At 38.0% G+C, this 21,031-nt stretch overlaps 1 protein-coding gene across 1 annotated transcript in view; it reads left to right on the plus strand.

Moving 5' to 3' along the window:
- pps (protein partner of snf) overlaps positions 1–21,031 on the plus strand; it is a 709,730-nt gene that overhangs the window by 604,532 nt on the left and 84,167 nt on the right. The window contains exon 16 of the mRNA XM_067153098.2: positions 20,529–20,815. Coding sequence (XP_067009199.2) covers positions 20,529–20,815 — 287 coding nt within the window. The remainder of the gene's footprint in view (positions 1–20,528; positions 20,816–21,031) is intronic.

Raw genomic sequence — 21,031 nt, forward strand, 5'->3', positions numbered from 1 at the left:
ATCAATGACTATAGAGGCTCATTGTGTAGAATTGTGTTATTGCCTGTTATGTTACCTGGAGCTCAAAAGACAGGAAATCATGTTATTTCTTGTATGGAATGTGCTGATTATTCACAGATTTTGAATGGAAATAGCAATAGTATATAAGGTGTGCCTCATGTCAGCCAGAATGAAGGAGCATTAGCTGATGGAATGCAGTTTCACAGGTATTTGCCCAGGTGGTACATATTTCAACAGCCATTGTTCCGATTTCATGACCAGATATGCTTACAATATTGTGATTCATGACTAGAGCCCGGGAGTTAGACAAAATGCCTTTTTTTATGTGGGTGGATAAATCAAAGTGTCACATAGAGACAAACATGTTTCCATACGTTTCGAAACTTTGGACCAGTTATTATTTTGTCTTTTTTAGCTTCTGTAGCCTATTCGATAGCTAAATGCCCCTTTTTTTTTTTTGCATTTTTTGAGTTTTGGATATTTTCTGCTGTTATTTATGTATAAAAATTAATCCATGGAAAGAAAATATATATAATTTCAATATCCTGTATTAATAATAAAGAGAAAACATTTTAACTTAGTAGATAAAAAAATAACATTTACATAAATGATATTTTCATATTACACAAATCTCTACTGAAAACTCACAAGCCAAATGGTCCAGAGGATTATCAGAAGGAAAATAGAAGAGGTCCGGTACTAGGTATCGGCAAAAGACCATGAAGAGCTTGAAAATGAATGGCTCCCTAGGCCTGTTGGGGTCGGAAAAGAACAAGGTAAGGACAAGGAACCTGTCACAAGTGGACGCAATGCCAGGCTCAGCTAGGGTCGCCAACCCACACTCGCCTCCTCTTACAACAAGACGTAAGGTTAAGTACTAAAATGTGACGCTGATGTGTGTTACGCAGCTTACATTAAAGCATCTGTATTATTTTAGTGCCCAGTTTTGTCATTATAAATGCCTATTTTAGAAAAATTAAATGTCTGAACTTCTGGGCTCTATTCATGACTATCTTTGTCTATCACAAATTTATGTTTTAAATAATTTGTTTTTGACTCCCAACATAAGGATAAAAAAGAAATTGTCCTCTCTGTGCTTTCTTCATCATTACTGCAGAGAAGGCAAGGAATTCCAAAGCATAAAAATGTATTTGATTATTTTACTTCAGAGTTGAAAATTGACATCCATTACCATCAAGGGATTGATTGATGTGGAGGAGTTGTTACATAATTTATAGAATATAGCACAACGATTACATTATATCCAGGATACGAGTGGAAAATCTTACTGTCAAGTCATGTAAAACAAGAATTAAGCAAACGTTGTGTCACTACACAAAATATGCATCAGGCATGCTACTAAGGTAGCATCCACTGTACAATCTCAATCTTTTACTTTATGATTTTTCACCTCTTCAGCTAGCTGAAAGATCATTTAAGAAGGGGTAGATATAAACAGCTGTTTTCTAGTGGTTTCAGAACATGTTGTTGTTGTTGTTGTTGTTGTTGTTGTTGTTGTTGTTGTTGTTGTTGTTGTTGTTGTTGTTGTTGTTGTTGTTGTTGTTGTTGTTGTTGTTGTTGTTGTTGTTGTTGTTGTTGTTGTTGTTGTTGTTGTTGTTGTTGTTGTTGTTGTTGTTGAATTCAGGAACAGTTGATTAGTCCTTGGCCTTCTGTCCCCAACATAGCAGGTTTGATCTGACAGAAGTCGGTGGCATTTCATAGTATTTAACACCAGAACAGCCAAACTTTCCTCATGCCTATAAAGGCCGCAGGTGGTCATTTTGACCACTGCCACTTTCTGATATACTGTATATCCAGGATCTGGGAAACATGTGAATGTCCAATAACAACATAGTTAACTATTGGGATGTATTGTATACAGATCAATTCATTGTTAAATATTAAGAATTGTTCATTTTCTCTCACTTCAAATAACATTGGAATACTTTGGCGGACTTGCTGTTGGATGCCTTTGTGAAGCTTATGATAAAAATAACAGTCTCTGTTTGTTTACAAGCCTAGTCAGGACTTGACAAACAATTTATGCAAGTGAGTACCTCACACGATCATTTTCGACACACTACTTTTTGCACGAAGAACGTGTCTGAGGTTTTGTTCTGTTTACAGTTGGAGTTCACTTGACATTGTCATCGCTTACGACTGGCACATTGGATCTGAGACTCAGGCTGAAGTGTAGGGAGTTCAGTCAACTGGGATCCTGTCTTAGTTCTTGTATTACTTCATCATCATCATCATCATCTTCCTTCCAAATATTGGGCCATGTGACCCGTTATGGTCTTGCTAAAGTGTTATAAAGACGTAAGCGAGTGTGTTTTTGGACAAGAGATGGCTTCATGATATGATTTATGATTCCTGTTGTTCTGGTAAATTTGGTTATTTTTGCAGAGATATCAATTTCCCCTTGGTAAGATAAATTGTATCCCAGATTCCCTTTCGAAATCCATGTTGTTCATTTCCAATAACATTTTCATAATACCTGAATAATTTTTCTCTGACAATATTTGAGTAAATTTTGTAACCTGAGTTGAGTATACTTATCCCTCTGTAATTTCCACAATCTTTCACACTGCCCTTCTTATGAAGAGGAATAACTATAGCTTTTTGCCAATTCTCTGGTGGTCTGTTGCCATTCCAAATTAAATTGATGAATTTGAGAAATCTTTGCTTGAAGATGTCACTGCAATACTTGAATAATTCTGCATTTATTGAATCTTCTCCAGATGCTTTTCCATTTCTAAGTTTTCTGAGTATTAGCTCCTGTTCTTCGAGTGTAATGGTTTCCGAAGACTTGTTAAGGGATGTTGGCAGAAGAAATGGCTCAATATTTGAACCTCTCCAAAGGTTCCAAAAATAAATGAGCCACTCCGTTAGAGGTATTGCATTAATGCGTATGTCTTCTTTTACATCATTATTTAGTTTCTTGAGTATTTTATCGGTCTGTGGTTGTGGTCTTGTTATATCAGTCTCCAGTTGTGAAACAAAGTTTTCCCAACTCTTTCTGTGCTTTTTCCGCACGTCCCTTTTTGCTATTGCTCTCTTGTGGTGATACTCTCTATTTTATCTTCTAATTTGCCAGTTGACAAAAAATTTTTATAAGCATTTCTTTTGTCTGAAATAACCTTTTCTATCTCTTCATCCCAGATTCTTAAACCCTTTTTCCTCTGCCATTTTTTCTTAACTCCCAAACTCTCAAAAGCAGACTGATTTAAAAATGAACAAAAATTAGACCACTCCATTTCCACATTGTTACTGACTGGTGACATTTATGTAAGTTCATTAAGTCTGTTCTGGTACAGCCATTTTATACTGGTGTCTCTTAATAGGTTAACCTTATAAGAAGTTTTAATTTCTTGTGTTGTTTGTGTGTTTCTTTTATACCATCTAGGCCTCAGACGAATAGGTGCTACTAATAGATAGTGATTAGTTTCCAATTCAGGGCCTCGATAGACCCTTGTATCCAAGACTAAATCTGCCAATTTACTATTAAAAATTATATAATCTATAATCGATTTCTGATTTCGTGCAGACCACGTATACTTGTTGGTGTCCTTGTGTGGGAACATTGTGTTCATAATCTTTAACTGATTGAAGACAGTGAAATCTATTAATTTCGTTCCATTGTTATAACGGGTTGTTTCTCCGTGGATTCCGATGTGATTCTGAATTTTCTCATTACCAACTCTGGCATTGAAGTCTCCCAGTAATAGTAGCATATCTTGTTTGTTAATTTTATTGACTATCTTTTGCAGATCATTATAGAACCCATCACTTTTGTTTGAATTGCCCTCCACTGGAACGTATACCCCTATAACTGTAAGATAACCCCTGAATAGTTTTAGTCTTAATTGGATAATCCTTTCATTCCAAAAAGTGTATTACTTCAAGAATATAATCACATCGAGAGATTCTCTTTCCCATAACTTTCTTGTAGACTATCCATGAATTTATTGCTGCTAGATCAAGTAAGTTGTAAAATACATGTACAGGCCCTAGTGGTGTATTTGTTCAGCTACATCCACACCATACTTAGTTCCATTTTAAAATTCAGTAGTACTACGGAGCTTCTTGTTATCTTGACTGACTTGACTTGTAGAGTGCTCAGCAGAAGCACATTCTTGTTCACTTTTCCTTGATATACTGTGAGAGTAGTGTGATCTTCCTTGTGAAGTAAAACAGTCTTGTACATATTCATACGTAGCACTTTGATTGACTCCGGGATTTCCTTCCTCACTAGATTGATTGTTCCAATAATACTAGTTTTCTTCTCTTTCAGTCTTTCAGCCAAAGTAGTTCTCAGTGGTCACATTACGTCCTTTCATGAGGTATGGGTCCATAAGTTTCATGACAACATTTTCAGGCAGTGACTTATTCGCAGGTCGCATTTCGTTCTTCCCAAGATAAGGGAACCCATAGCACACATACTGTACTTAGAGTAAACATCTACCAGTAGCCAGAATTTTATGCCAAATTTATCTGGCTTGTTGCTAATGTACTGCGTAAATCTGCACCAAGGTTTGCTGGGGAAGAGTTATTCTTCAATAGTGACATTTGCTCTTGGTTTATAGGATGCATAACAATTCTCAATAAATTTATTCCAAATAGCAGATGCCAAAGCAAATTTATCTGTCTGCAAATGAGTGGACCTAGTTTTACGGAGATCAAAACGCAAATACCTTAGTATTTCTTTGAACCTGTTTCTTGCCATAGTGTTAGAGAAAACCAGGGGACCCCATAAAGAAGACCACATGTGATTTGTAGCTAGACTAGTTTGCTAAGCTCCACGGGCATATAACAAAGCAACAAAGGCATCTAATTATTCCAAAGAAATAGACCAATTATTATTCATTGTCTGTCTATGAGCTCCGGTCTCTGTGCACATCCTTATATGCTTCGGTATGGATGTGTCAATGAATAAACGCCAGGCATTAACCTTGCTAGTAGTCTCTACGTTACGTTTAGCGTGAGAAGTAGGCTCTGCTGCCTCTTTCAGTACATTCTGAATAGCCATCCTTCCAGCGGTGGGGGGTTCCCACTACTGTCGATAACAGTCCAAATAATTGTTCCATCCTTACCATATAACTGATATCCTGGTGCAAATGAAGGAGACTTTACCAGTTCATGACCTCTTCCACCTCGTCCCCTTCCTCTTTGAACAGGTTGTTTGCTGTTAAGAGACTGTCCTCTGCTGCAAGATTGATCACGGCTGGTTGAAGGAGTAACTGCGTCTATTGTAGGTATGAAATTCACTGTGTGCATAATTTCATTAGCCGAATCACTATCCAACATATTACCACACTGTTGAGCTATAAAATCATCATCGTCACTCATTGCATGTATATTTGATAATATATCTTCGTCGCCTGATTCATCTTCTTCTAGTTTTTTAAGTTCTGCTAATAATTGAACAAGAGTAAGTCAAAATGACCGCTTATGGCCTTCCTTGGTATAACGGACAATATCAGTGTTCCCTTATCATCTACGGATGTAATTTTTGGTGTGAATGTATATAAAACCCTAAAAGATTAAAAGTCACAAAAGTATCACCTCGTGCGTAAAAATGTACGAACATGGAAATACCTTTAAATCGGCTAAGGGTAAAATGACTGCTCTGGCCGTTCCAGTGTTAAACATGATGTTGCCTTCTAGCACATTACAGACCACCATGTAGTTGGATATGTACCATTTTCTTGTAACATAGGAGACATAGCAGTGATGAAACTAAAATTATTTTTATCTTGTTGCTATGTACAGAGTGGGCAATGTGTTTAAAAGTTGAAAAAATATTTGAAATGGTAGAATTAGTCTTACTATGTCTATTAACAAAGATTAAATACCATATGTTATTATTATCTATTCATTATATTAAAAAGTTATTATGCATATTATTATCTAAGTAGTGCACCTATTCTGGATGAAGGTTGAGCTACACCAAAAGACACCATGAAAATCATATGTTGGAAGAATACATCTTTAATGTGCTATTGTGTTATCTTAAATGTGTAATATTTACATCATATATCTTCTTACAAAAACAAGTGATCATAGCATGTTGTATCAATGAGTCAAGACATACCAAAGTGATATATTGGGTTTTGAGGATTGTAAATTACATATATTGTCTTTTCCATTTGTGATTGTCGCTGATGACAGCCCAGTAGAAGGGTCGAAATTAGTCCTAGTGATAAATCGTCAATACGCACCATAATGAAATTATTTTCATATAATAGTCTTACTGTGTACAAAATAGTGAAAGAGAGAAATATCGAGGGGGTTTTATGCCACTGATGTCTGAAAGGAAGCAAACGACGAGTTGCACAACCGCCTAGTGACGAAATTGGCAGTGAATAGTATCCGTAACAAGATCTCCCACAATAATTGATACTATGAGACCTCTGTACATGCGTGCGTTTTATGTAACAGACGGTATCACATCTTATACTGTGTGAAAAGGAAGCAATCGTTGGTCAGGTACAGCAAAGATTATTAAATAGCTCCCTTAATACCCATTGGGTGCAATTTTCTTCTTAACATATTTAAAATGAAAGCATGTTCATAGGAACAGATATTATTTTTCTGATAAAAAACAGTCGGTCTCTTTTCATGTTTTTTTCATTTAGAGTATTAATATAGATGATGTGGCATGACAGCAGAGTACAGATAGTATAGTACAGACTCATCATCATCTTCATTTCCCATTTCCAGCTTCCCGGGTCGGGTTGTGAATCAAGGATCTCCATCGCTCCCTGTCTCTCCGCCACTCTTCTCCTTTTTTAAATACATCTTCTGGTTTACCTCCCCTCTTCTCTGTGCACTCCCACACTGAATCTGTCCATTTCTTTCAGGGTCTTCCTCATCGTCTCTTCCCCGTTAACTTCTCTGAAAAGTACAGTACAGACTAAGCAGGCTAAATGACATTCTCAATTATTACCTGAAGGATGTGTTAATTTGAATGAGGGTCTTGAAAGGAATGAGGGGTTTATTTTATTTTATTTTATTTTATTTTATTTTATTTTATTTTATTTTATTTTATTTTATTTTATTTTATTTTATTTTATTTTATTTTATTGCTGTTGGTAACCAGTTAGATAATAATATAACCAAAGCAGAGCAACTCACGCCTGTTACCAGGGCAAAGAAGCACAAATGGTGGAACGAAGAGTGTGATAGACTACTTGATCTGAGGAAGAAGGCATGGCACATCTGGCAAACCAAAAAGGACGAGTTGTGGAAACTAGGAAGATGGTGTCCAAGAGGATCAAGAAAGTTAAGAAGGAATAAGGAGATCAACTACTCAGGAAGATAAATGATGACTTTGCTAAGAGCAACATGAGAAACTATTATCAAATCTTCAGGGGGAAGCTAAACAGATAGGACCCCCCAACTATCCAATTTCAGGACAAAAAAGGGAACATGACATATAGTAATAGGGGCAACTGTAAGATACTAGGAAAATATTTCGAGAAACTTCTGAATTGCTAAGAACCACGCCAAAAGATGGCATTCGACGGTGGACCAAAGTCATTCCCCAACCCCGACTCTAAACCCCCATCTATAAGCGAGATCCAGACAATACTAACTCATACAGAAAATAACAAGGCATCCGGGGGAAAATCAGATAACAGATGAATTATGAAAGTATGCAAGCAAAAATGCAATTCTCTCACTCCAAAAACTTTTTGAAGAGATATGGAAGAATGAGGTTATTCCAGAAGAATGGAAAATGGCACTGATACACCCTCTTCACAAAAAAGGTTCAAAATCAGGTCGCAACAACTACAGAGGGATTTCACTAGTAGATGTGACATACAAGATATTGTCCTGAGCACTACTGCAAAGCGCTGAACCTCAGTTGGATCGCCAACTTGGGGAGTATCAAGCAGGGTTTAGGAAAGGAAGATCTTGCCCTGAACACAGCTTAAACCTCAGAAACATTTTAGCATACCAGAAGCAGAGGGCGAAACCGTATATAGTGACTTCCATAGACTTCCAAAAAGCTTACAGTTTCATAGACAGAGAGTTGTTGTTCAATATTTTGGAGGAGTTTGGCTTGGATGGGAAAACTTTAAACATTATCAAGGAGACGCTCATGAATACATCCTCCATGAGCGAACTATCAGAACCTTTTGAGGTCAGAACAGGGGTCCGGCAAGGGGATGGTCTTTCCCCTCTGTTGTTCAACTGTGCACTTCAAAAAGAATGCAAGAATGAGAGGGGGAATAAGACTTTGAATGAAAAACTAAGGAATCATGATTAAGTGTTTGTCATTTGCTGATGACTTGGCGCTGCTCGCAGAAACGTGGGAGGAAGCAAAAGAACAAATCACCGAATTACAAGAGCAGGCTGGGAAGATAGGACTTAAGATTTCTTTCAAAATGATGATCATGACGAATATACTTGACACTCCTAAGAGAATTAAAGTAGGAGCTCAAAAAATAGAGATGGTGAAGAGTTTCAAGTAGGTTACCTAGAGGAATGGATTGAAAATGTATGACGGTTACTGTTTGTCTGTTCGCTCCAGTCATGTCCACATTATATTTTCTTCCCACAGCATGATTACAAATTTGCTCGGCGTCTGCAATAATTAGCTGTGAACGACCTGTAATGAAAACTCACTGTGCTACTGATAAACTGATGCCATGCAAATGATTTGATACATACAATTTTTACAAGGCATGCTTCTCACTTGTGAGTACAGAGTTGCCTACAGAGGGGGCAGAACAATGTGTCTCATGAGTACTGTACCAACCTCAACACAAATAATACCCGCTCCCAACATTACGTCATCGGGCAGGAATTATTCCGTTTATACGGTAACTTGAATATCATGATTTTCAGGGCAGTAGAGAGTACCGAACAGCTGTTAATTTGCATTCATGAGATGGTGGATTTAAAGCTGACAGGCAAATACTGGGGCAGTGGCCACTTCCTGTGCCATCATCATCAAAAACCTGGTGCAATACTGGAACATTAACAAAAAAAAATCTGAAAAGCTGGTCAACGACATATGCAACAAGTACTTCAGTTTTGTTTTTTTCTTGCTATGGATTTATTGCTGCCTGCTGTCATTTCTTGATGGATTCAGTACTTTTGCATCCATCTCTTGGCACAGGCCAGAGTAAAGTGTAGCTTCCACCGAAGTCCCAGTCAACATCCATGGCTGTGACAATATGGAAGTTGCTGGGGTATGGGTAGTGCTGAGTAATGACATTCAGAGCATGACTAGTGCATCTGAGTGTTATGAAAGGTGCTGCTCATAGGGTCAGTCGTGCTGCAGTAGTACTTTCTGACCCAGTGAGGAAAGCAATGGCAAACTACCTCACTCCTCGTCTTGCCTAGTACACCTCATTTTGGTGCTGCCATTGGTTTTTGGGGTTTCCTTATAACCGCATAACCTTTGGTGATGCTAATTGAGGATCCAACCAGCCTCTGGGCTGATGAGCTAACAGACAAACAGACAGACATGGATTTATTGAAACCTTCTCTATTTCCATACCAAATATAAATGACTCGGGCACCTTCCAAGCTGCTGAAAATCCCATTCAAATACATGGACTTCTCAGCTCTATGGTGTAAGGAAATGTTGTCAAGAACTTTCAGAATAGCAGTAACATATGTGCCAACTCAGCATATGTCAGAATCTCAACATGGTGTATGCAATTTGTCATTTCAAACTCAAAATTTGTTTATTAAAAATCTTTCTAATATAATATTAGTATTACCCAAATTATTTAAGGAAATTGATGCATTTGTGTTTATCACCATTAACATAACCTACACCCATTGTAGAAAATATTTCTTTGAACAAACCTAATGAATGCTATGGTAATGAAAGTATGCAATTCCAGGAGGGAGGGATATTTACTCTTCAACTCATCTTTTTATTATCAACTTGCAAAGTGATTGGGCCGATTGCAGAAACGATGACTAGTTTTAAGTCTTAGACATCGTCTACCTAAACAACGTCTAAATCATTCACGATCTTCCATTGCATAAACAATGTTCAGTCGATGTTTAACTAGACATCCCTTAAAGTTTCAATTTTGGTTTGAAAATGGAGACAGAAGTATCTTTCATGCAACTCTTTGCTTGTCGCAACCAATGAAATTCGTCGGTGCGCGTGCCAAACGCCAGTCAGCTGTTTGTCTTCCTACACATTACTCAAATATCGTCCCTGCTCTGGCAAACTAGCGAAACTGACAAACTAAGGAATCTGTAGTTCTGAAGTTCTGGTCTAGATTTTGTTATTTATATACTGTCTACCCTCTGACAAAGTCTCACATCTGCAGCTCATTCTGTATGTCTAACACATAAAACCAATAATTAAATATAAAAATTGATTTGACATGAGTAATCACAACTTCTTTCAGCTCTCCTAACCTCTTGACAGTTTTCAGATTCGTTAGTTTGCCAGAGCAGGGACGATCTGGCTGAGTATGACTTGCCCACAGATAAGAGTAGGTATCGCTTTCAGTGCAAATTAAATCTCATAATATTATCGACACTAAAGCGACACGCCACCGTACGGGGAAGTGTAGCTTTCATTATAATGTTGTTACAGTGAGTGTAATCTACTCATGAATACAGTAGCTTCAACGAAGGGAAGATGAAGCAATGGTAATGTGTAACCGAGTGTGTTGTACGGGCCATATAGATGTAGCTTGCATTCTGGAGATCGTAGATTCGAAACGCATCATCGACAGCCGTGAAGATTGTTTTCCGTAGTTTCCCTATTTTTACACCTGGCAAATACTAGGGCTGTTATTATGGCCACGGCTCTTCTTCCCCAGTCCACTTTAAACGATAATCACCACCACTTACCTTTTCCTATCTGACAGTTGTCGAAAACCTATGCGATAATATATATAAAAATCCCATACAACCTACTTTTTAGTTTTCACTATTATGTGTGTTTACTGTCGTAAGAAGCGACTAAAATGGAGTCTCAGGGGCTCTGAACTTTGGAAGGTGGGTTGGCGACCATGGGGCTCTCAGCTGAGTCCTGGTATTGCTTCCACATGTGCCAGGCTCCCCACTTTCATCTGTCCTGTCCGACCTCCCTTGGTCGACTCTTGTGAAGTGAATATCTCCCGGTTGATGTATGTGACAGCCCTCAGACGATCGGGACACGTAATTGTGATATGTATGTTGTCGAAGTGACCTATAATTCCATGGAAATTACCCATGTATATAATAAAATATATCGATTGCCAAGAATTGTATTCAAGTTGACAGTTACCGGACTGTCACTTTGTCAGTCTCAAGAAACAAGTCTCTCGTAAAGCGAAACCTTATTTTATGATTATCTCCCCGTGCATGTCAAACAAATTGCTGCGATTTAGCAGCGGGCAACCCACAGAGAGGCCGTCGGACTAACCTTTCTTCCCGGAATCGTCTCAACATAATACAAATTACATATTTCACGGTACATAACCTCTGATTGTGTTTTACTCCTGTCATTTGAGGTTAAACAGTGTTCTCGGCAGTGATTAAACATGACCGGTTGAACATCGGTTTTAGACAGTGTCTACGTGATAAATAACGTCTCTGCAATGCGGCAGCCATACTTAGGCATTGTTTAACCGTAGACATCGTCTAAATAATGCCGTTTCTGCAATTGGCCCATTGTGTCTTCCTGCACCAGGTTTTTTTTTTTTTTTTTCCTGCCAGTTGCTTTACGTCGCACTGATACAGATAGGTCTTATGGCGATGATTGGACAGGAAAGGGCTAGGACTGGGAAGAAAGCGGCCGAGGCCGTAAGGTACAGCCCCAGCATTTGCCTGGTGTGAAAATAGGAAACCACGGAAAAGCATTTTCAGGGCTGCCAAAAGTGGGGTTCGAACCTACTATCTCCCGAATACTGGATACTGGCCGCACTTAAGCGACTGCAGCTATCGAGCTCGATCTGCACCAGTTTTAAAGAAATAAACAAAAACAGTGGCTTCTATGATGATGATGGTGATGATGATGATGATGAAGCTTACATATTCTTCGACCCTCTTCTTCTTATGGCGCCGTCTCCCTTCGAAGGTTGGCGATCCAATTAATTATGATTACATGCAAAACGGCAGCAAGGAAGACTTCTATCGACGTATGTCCATTCCACCGCCGCAATTTTTTTAGCCAGGAATTTCTCCGTCTTCCCACTGATCTTTTCCCATCAATCTTCCCTTGAATGATCAGTGGGAGAAGTTCATATCGTTCACCTCTCATGATGTGCCCGAGGTAGCTGAGCTTACGCTCCTTGATGGTTATGAGAAGCTCTTTCTTCTTGTTCAAGATGTTGAGGACTTCTTCATTTGTCTTCTTTCCTAGCCAAGATATTCGGAGTATTCTTCTGTATAGGTACATTTCAAATGATTCAATCTGCTTCTCCAATAAAAGGCTGAGCGTCCACCCTTCAAAACCATACAGAAGGACAGGAAAGACATAACAACGTAGCATTCGAACTCTGAGCTGGAGGTTGAGTTCTCGGCTGGTGAATAAGGTCCTCATGGTATTGAACATATTTTTTTCTTGTCCAATCTTGTTAATATTCAAGGATAAACTGTAGGTTTCACTGGTCCTCATGACATTGTTTATAATGATTTTAAGATCACTAGGGTTGCTGGCTAACGCAGTCATGTCATCAGCAAATCGGATGTTATTACTGACATAGCCATTGATCTTGATACCTAGATTAACAACTTCCATAGCCTCTCTGAACACAGCTTCAGAGTAGATGTTGAAAAGTAGTGGGGACAAGACACATCCCTGGCGGACACCTCTTCATATAGCTATGTCCTCAATAGTAGTTCCTTCTATTTTGACCTCGGTAGATTTAAAAATCTCAACAAGTTTTGCATGAGATACGCAATCGAAAGCTTTTTGGTAGATTCACAATTAAGTATTTATTTATTTTCCACCTAGTCGATACAATGATTGCTTAAGGCAATTTTTAATGATCAAAAGTGGTACATGTTTCGTATATTATCAACATCTTCAGCCACATAACACTGTTTAGATGAAAAATATATAAAATTGACAAAGTAATGCTTTAGAGGAAGTGTCCTTAAAATTAACATAAGATTGACAAGATTAAAACAAACAAATAACTCAAGAGAAAATATATAAATTATTTCTACAATAGAAAGCAGTGCGATACGGACCATGAAGCTGATTTTATGTAAGCTTTTCGGTAGTCGATGGAACAAGCGTGCACATCTACATTCATGTCTAGGCATCTCTAGGTCAAAACATTCAAGGAGAAAAGAGCCTCGCGCGTACCCAGTCCATACGCCATTTCATTTTTCATAGTGTAATAATATCATGAAGGGTGTCAAAAATAATGAATCACCGCAGGAGTGCCCTAGTAGTCCTAAGAAGTGTCCTATGAACAAAACAAATTGGAAAATTAATTAATTAATGTCTGTGCGCACACACACACACACATAAAGTTGAGAAATACCAATGAAGGGTACATGAATGTGAAAACTAAGATGATGGGAAAACCTCAAACTCCCCTTTGTCATTGTTGCTTTCAAAAGTTGGTGATGTTATTGATGTGATATATATATATATATTCGTTTACGGCCATTAGAGACCACGTTAGATAACAATTACATGTTTCTGGAAGCCTTCCTCACAGCCCAGAACTTCAGCATCCTCTCTCTGGCAGCCTGTCTTCTTTCGTCCGTCCACCCACGGTTAAGTTTTGGTTCGTCATGGAATCCCTGAAATCTGTCGATCACTGACCTAAACTTTGTTCGGTTTGAGATGTCTTCCGAATTTAGTCCCTCCTGTCTGAGAACCTTTCTCACCTCCCTGAACCATTTGTCCGACACTTTAGGTCTGCTGTCTAGTATTGTGAAAATCCTTTTCGTTAGTCTCTTCTCATCCATTCTAAATACATGCCCATAGAATTTAAGTCTCCGTTTTCTCATGGACTCAGTTAGCCTTTCATTGTCTCGGTAAAGTTCTTCCCTTCCTCGCAGCCTATACTGTCCATCCACAATCTTTGGACCCATTATTTTGTGAAGGATCTTTCTTTCAAATTTCTCAGCTTCTCTCAGTCCCGCTTTTCCTGTCATTTGGAGGCATTCACTAGCATAAAGACATTCCGTTTTAATCACTGTTTTGTAGTGCCTTAGTTTAGCTCGTCTGGAGATGGTTTTCTTCTTGTATATAGGATATGTCCTACGAAAAGCCGCAGCCATTTTCTCCCGTCTGGTGTTGTTTGCTTCTCTTTCATTTGTTTTCAATTGCACTATTTCACCCAAATACTTAAAGTTATCAACTCTTTCTATTTTACCGTGTTCTGTCTTCAGGTACCGAGGGGCTGTTTTGATGTTTGTTATATATTTAGTTCTTTCGAAAGAAATCTGTAGTCCTGCTTTTTCTGCTTGTAGTTTTAGTACATTCAGCTGTTCTATTGCTGTGTCAGTATTCCTAGATAGCAGCGCAACGTCATCAGCAAAGGCAAGGCAATTAATCATGACACCACTTTTTGACCCTCCAATGTATACTTGGTTAAGTAATCCTTTTCTGTCCAGTTCTTTTTTCCACTCCCGGATAATCTTCTCCAACACACAGTTGAAAAGAATTGGAGACAATCCATCACCCTGCCTGACTCCTGTTTTAATTTCGAACTGCTTGGAGTTCTCTCCCATGAACTTAACTTTCGAATGTGTCCCAGTTAAAGTCTGCTTAATAATTGCTGTTGTTTTGGTGTCATTTCCAAATTCCACTAATATATTGAATAGCACTTCCCTGTCGACTGAATCATACGCCTTTTTAAAGTCTACAAAAACGACTACCAGATCCTTTGAGAGATGATTCTCTAGTACATGTTTCAGACCATGTTTCAGACTCCAGATTTGATCAACGCACGATCTTCCCTTCCTAAATCCTGCTTGATACTCACCTAGTTGATGATCCACTTGTTCCACAAGTCTCCTCTGTAGTGCTTTAGAGAGTGTCTTATAAGTTACAGATGTGATGGAAATGCCGCGGTAGTTGTTAGGATCTGCTCTATCACCTTTTTTGTGTAGAGGATGAATGATAGCATTTTTCCAATCTTCAGGGATTACCTCCATTTCCCATATCTTTTCCATTTCTCGCCTTAAAATTGTTATTGCGATTTCTCCACCACTTTTCAGCATCTCTGCTGTGACAGAGTCTTCCCCTGCAGCTTTGTTGTTCTTTAAGTCTGTAATTATTTCACAGAGTTCTTTTTCGTCAGGGGGTATTGAGTTTTCATTCCGTTGCTTTGGATCCTCTTTTGGTCATTTATTTTTAGGTTTTTCACAGTTCAACAATTTCTCAAAATATGTAGCTAATATCTCACAATTTTCATTCTTATTCACTGCCAATTTTCCATCTTCCCTTCGAAATCCCATGGTAGATGGTTGATATCCATGTATGTGCTCTTTAAAGGTCCTATAAAAATTTCTAGTATTGTTCTTCTTAAATTCCATGTCAATACTTCGAATTTCTTCAGATATTTGATTCCTTTTGGGTTGCCGGAGGATCTTTGCTGTCTGTTTGCGTACCTCTTTGTATGTCTCAAATTTATCTTCTGTTTTATCTGCGTACCATGCTTTATAGGCTGCAGCTCTCCTATCAATTGCTACATCACAGTCTGTAGTCCACCATCGGTGTCTGCGAGTTCGTCGCAATGGTGCAACATTCTTAGCTATATTAGCCATATTCTCTCGAATATCCTCACAAGTCTCCATTTTCTTCTCCCGCATACGTCTTTGAAAGTCGTTTCTGTTTTCTTGAAGTTTTTCATGGTTTACTTTTATTGACGCATTCGGAGAGAGTCTCTTCTTGTTTAGCGGTAACGGCTTGAATTTTATGCGGGTCAAGAAGTGATCAGAGTCAAGATTGGCTCCTCTCCGTACTACCACATTCATAATTTCTTTAGTGTTTCTCCTTGAAATTGCAACATGGTCCAGTTGATATTCACCTAGGTCTTTCCGTGGAGCGCACCACGTTTTCTTTTTTCCTTGGCAGTCTTTTGAAGTACGTAGACATTAATTTAAGATCGAATGTCTCACATAAGTCAATAAGTCTCTTCCCATTCGTATTTGTTCTGGTGTGAGCTGGATAACCACCTACTATTTTTCGGAACTGACGTTCTTTCCCAACCTGCGCGTTGAAATCACCCATCAGAATTTTGACATGATTGCTTGGCGTCTTTAGCAATTCATTCTCCAATTGATCCCAGAATATTTTCACTTTATCAGGATTGTTTCTGTTGTCTTCATTTATGGGGGCGTGTGCATTGAATAGTGTGTATCTCTTTTTTGCACATTTCAGTGTTAGAGTGGAGAGTCTATCAGAAGGAGAAGAGAAGTCCGTTACGGGGTCAATAACCCTTTTGTTTACACAAAATGCTGTGCCAAGTTGCTGCAGATTTCTTCCAATTTTTCGTCCAGGTTTACCCTTAAAGATTCTATAATTTTCTGAATCAAACGTATTAATATCAGTAAAACGCGTCTCTTGCACTGCTAGTATTAGAATATTCTGATTTTCCATTTCATCCAAAGTCCGTTTTAATTTCCCCGTCCTAAGTAGAGTCTGTATGTTGATAGTTCCAAAATAGTGATGTTTCTTTGTCCTTAGATTTTGTTTTAGGTTAGTCGTGTTTGTCGTTAGTACGTCATCAGTCTGGCTACCAGATGGCTCCGACTCCATCTTGCATGTTGGTACAAGCTCCCCAGAATCCGAAGGCTTGTTTGCGCCGCCTGGTGCGACGGTGGATTTCCATTGCTGGGTACCACCTGGGGTAGTTTTCCTTGAAAGTGTTTCCATCATGCATAATGTTACCTCATGGTAATGCTTGGTGGGACAGATTACTCTGTCCGTGGTTAGAACTACGGTTGTTAGCCGTAGAGCCAGTTCTTCCGCCCTCTCAGCCGTTGGGAAATATCCTCATCCGCCATCGAGACCGTTGACTGCAGACCTTTTTGCCTCAGTTGATCCGCAGGTGTTTATTTGGCTAAGCCTTATTCACACCTGTCCTGCATATCTACAGGAACATTCCCTATCAGCCATATGGGACGCGCCGTGTCGGGGTTATTGATGTGATATTTAATGAATTCTGGGAAATTGAAGATCATGAATTGCAAAGTAATTCTTTGAACATTTTAATGAAAAGTGTCTACATCAAAAGAACACGGGTAAAGAACAGACCCTCGCAAAGACTCCAATCTGTGGATTATAGAGTCGTTTACAGTGGTGTCTCTTACAGTGTTCGTGCTGTTTCTTTTAGAAATATTCATGGCCCAATTGAAAGAAGATTGCGTACTGTGCACGATAAAGGTTGAGTATTCATTGAACATATACCAGGAAATGATGTATGGCGAAAGGAATTGAGCAACCATTCCTGATCTTTCCACATGCAGGAATACTGATGCATTAAACATTTAGGAGGACCACTACCATACATTCGACAACACCATTTAATTTTATAAGTAAATAAAAACTACCTCCACTTATATTAATTTTTTACTGGTTGTTAGTATTAGAATTTTGAAATTTATTACTTTACAATAGTAGTAGAAAGTGTATAGAAAAATTTATCATTTACAATATTTTTTATCCATAACAATTTATTGAACTCTTATAGCATATAAACTATTCATTTTTGAAAGTGGTTAAATGCTGATGTCAGCTTTCTCTTTCTCTTGTGCAATGTTGGATACACCATGCAGGAGAAATGTAGGATTCATAACTTTGTGTGCTTGTATCTCGAAACAGGATTTTAATGCATATGTTATTGCTGTTCTAAAGGCCTCATACAATCCTTGAAAGCACTTTCATTTCTGGGTCAGTAATTTGTGTTACTGCAACTTACCTGAGGATTCTGAAGCAAATATAAAAGTAATTTATCATCCCAAAGGAATACAAACTTCTAAAATATTGACCATAATTTCAGGGCAGACTTTGCAGTATTAAAACAAATGAGTCCTGTGGTTGTTACCCTGTGCCTAATAGTTGAGAGGCCCAAATGTGTTTTATTCCCATACCACAGAAGTGAGATTCAAAGAAAGCAGAACATTTAGAAGTAAGAATAACACTATGAACGTAGCTTTAAATATCTACAGAATATACCAAATTTTTAGATTATAAATTTTTTATGAACATTTACTGTATTTTTGTATAAGTTTGACAATTTTTTCAAGTAATATTCTGTCAATATGGACCCAAAAATGAAGTTTACAGTATGCAGTAAGTTGACCAATCAAAGAGGAATCTAGAAGTATTGTTTTGTCCTTAAAGAATTGTGTATATAAGTGACAAATACTACCATCATGGGATAGCAGGGTAATAATAGTTTAATATGCAACGTTATAAGAACATATTCCTTGTGGAATTCTACATAGACTCAGTCCAACATATTCCCATGGTTTACAGGTATCACAGCCTGAAATTAGGAAATTAAAACAATGATTTTTGTGATAGTAACAATATTAGAATAGTAATCACATAACAGTTGAAAACATGCTGCGAAAATGTACAACTTGGAAACATACAAATGACAACAAAAGATCAAATCTCATAGGATTGCAACGAACACAGTGAACAGTGCACTCTGCTCTCTGATTTATCACTCGTCAAGCAACTTCTGACTGTGTCTGTCTCATAGATTTTTTAATTTATTTTATAATTACCTTTACATCGCATCGACACGGATAGGTCTTACAGCAGCGATGAGACAATAAAGGGCTAGGCGTGAGACGAAGGTCACCTTGGCCTTAATTAAGGTACAGCCCCAGCATCTGCCTGACGTAAAAATGGGAAACCGCAGGAAACTATCTTCAGGGCTGCCAACAGTTGCGTTCAAACTCACTGTCTCCTGAATATGAAGTCACAGCTGTGCGCCCCGAACCTCATGGCCAACTCGCTCGGTAGAGGTAACTCAACGAGGAATGTGTCCATAAACTTGCTGCCACCGTTTATGTATGTATAATATTGTCTGCCTGTACTTTTTTAAAAAAAAAATCGGGGAAAGGGTGTTCTAGAAAGGGCCTAAAACATCAAACTCGATGTATTTCTCGTACAGTTGGTTTTTAAAATAAACAGGAAAATTGTTCATGACTAAATTAATTTTAAATACTTGTTGGCAACATTTTTGTTCTTACTTCTTTTTGATACATTGAAAACTAAGGGAAATATCAATGCCAGGCATGTGAAATTTGATTAACTCTATGGAGAGCTGCTGTGTAAATCATCCTAACATGTTAAGGCTTTGTATGTTTACTTTTTAAATATTAACCTGATTCTTGGATTTTATACTGAAGGAAGAAATGAAATTAAGAGCAGCAATAATGCAAAAGAGATGAAACTGCAAAGGGCCACAGAGCCAGGAAGCGAATATGTCACACCAGGTCGCTAACAGCCTTATGTTCACCTATGTGCCTCAGAATCTCAGGAACAACTTGAGGGTTCGATAAAAATGTAATCATGTACATGTTAAGTGATTATTCTGCCAACGATGGGTACAATAACTTCACTTCTGAAAAAGGAAAAATTAAAAGTTGTCAGTTTTTTAATGTGGTATTTTCAGTAACTATTCACTGTTATTGAATGAGTATCCCTCAGGACTGAAAGCAGCATTGGTTTGAAATATTTACTGAACTAGAGTAAGCACACGGAAAAGTCTTTTTAAGGATACTGAAACAGAACTATGGCTGTATACTTTCTTTAACAAATCAGTATACCTTCGATAAACTATATAATGATTAAGATTTTAATTCAGAAAAATTATTATGAACAGATTAGGTAAAGAAGAAATTAGCCAGGCTGAGTAGTTCAGATGGTTGAGACACTCTTCTGACCCCAATTTGGCTCAGTCCAGTGGTATTTGAAGGTGCTCAAATACGTCAGCCTCATGTCAGAAGATTTACTGGCACGTAAAAGAACTCCTGCCGGACTAAATTCCAGCACCTCTGCGTCTCCGAAAACTGTACAAGTAGTTAGTGAGACATAAAGCAAATAACATTATTATTAATAATAAGAAATTAAAATTACAAAATTCAGTTCACACTAAATATATTTAATCTGTTCTGTTGCACGTTTTTTGTTACTAAACAATAAATATTTCACGTAGCATTATAATTTTGTGTTCAGCTAATAGAAGCAAGCTACCACCTTGCTGTGACTCAAATGTGTAGATTTTTCTTTTTTAAAATTGCAGAAAATTTGGTTGTTTCATCTATCAATAGATAATCTAATTCCCCACTCAAAGCATAAGGATCTTCATATTTTTTATATGTGTTTATTATCTTTGAATTGTGTGATTTTAAATTCTAATTAATAGAACAAACTCATTCATTTTGCCTGTTATGAAACTATGATGATTTGTATTTTCTTCCTGAAATAATTATTTCACAAAGAGTACATTCACAGAAATTGGTAAAATTGAAAGAATCTCCATGATTTGCTTTTCTGGAAAATATTCTTGTCTATTGCAATGTTATAGAGGTAGATGTAGAATAAGTTGAGTGGTCTTTGTTTCCAGTTTGGTGGATAGTCGAATGTTTTGCATCGTGTGCAAAAAAGAGGCTCGCCAGTCGAGTATCTACTGCAGTGATGCTTGCATTCTGAAACATGCACAAGATTCTCTTACGGTGGGGCCAAAGGACAAGCCAGCAGCAGCCAAACCGACCCCACCACCACCGGTGGCAAAACCAGCTGAGCCAGGGTCCAGTCAGCAGCAGCCTTCTCCTGCGCCGACACCACCCAACAAGACCCGCTCTGATTCGCGCGTTATAGTGTTTGATAAGAAGACTGGGAGATTGTTAGCTGGTGAGTTTCCATAGTGTGAACATTGTTCTGAAAAAGTAAAAATTGGAAAAAATCCATGTCACCATCATCATGTTCTGTATTGTACCAGGAAAAAGTTGTTGGGCAAGAGCATGGGAAGGATCTCGGGTTGTGTACGGTCCTATTGGAGCAGGTACAGAGAAGAGAAGGAAGACTTCGCAGGGTGAATAATAGATGCTATATTAAAATTTTTGATAA

This window comes from Anabrus simplex, chromosome 8 (assembly GCF_040414725.1).
Source record: "Anabrus simplex isolate iqAnaSimp1 chromosome 8, ASM4041472v1, whole genome shotgun sequence".
Taxonomy (NCBI): domain Eukaryota; kingdom Metazoa; phylum Arthropoda; class Insecta; order Orthoptera; family Tettigoniidae; genus Anabrus; species Anabrus simplex.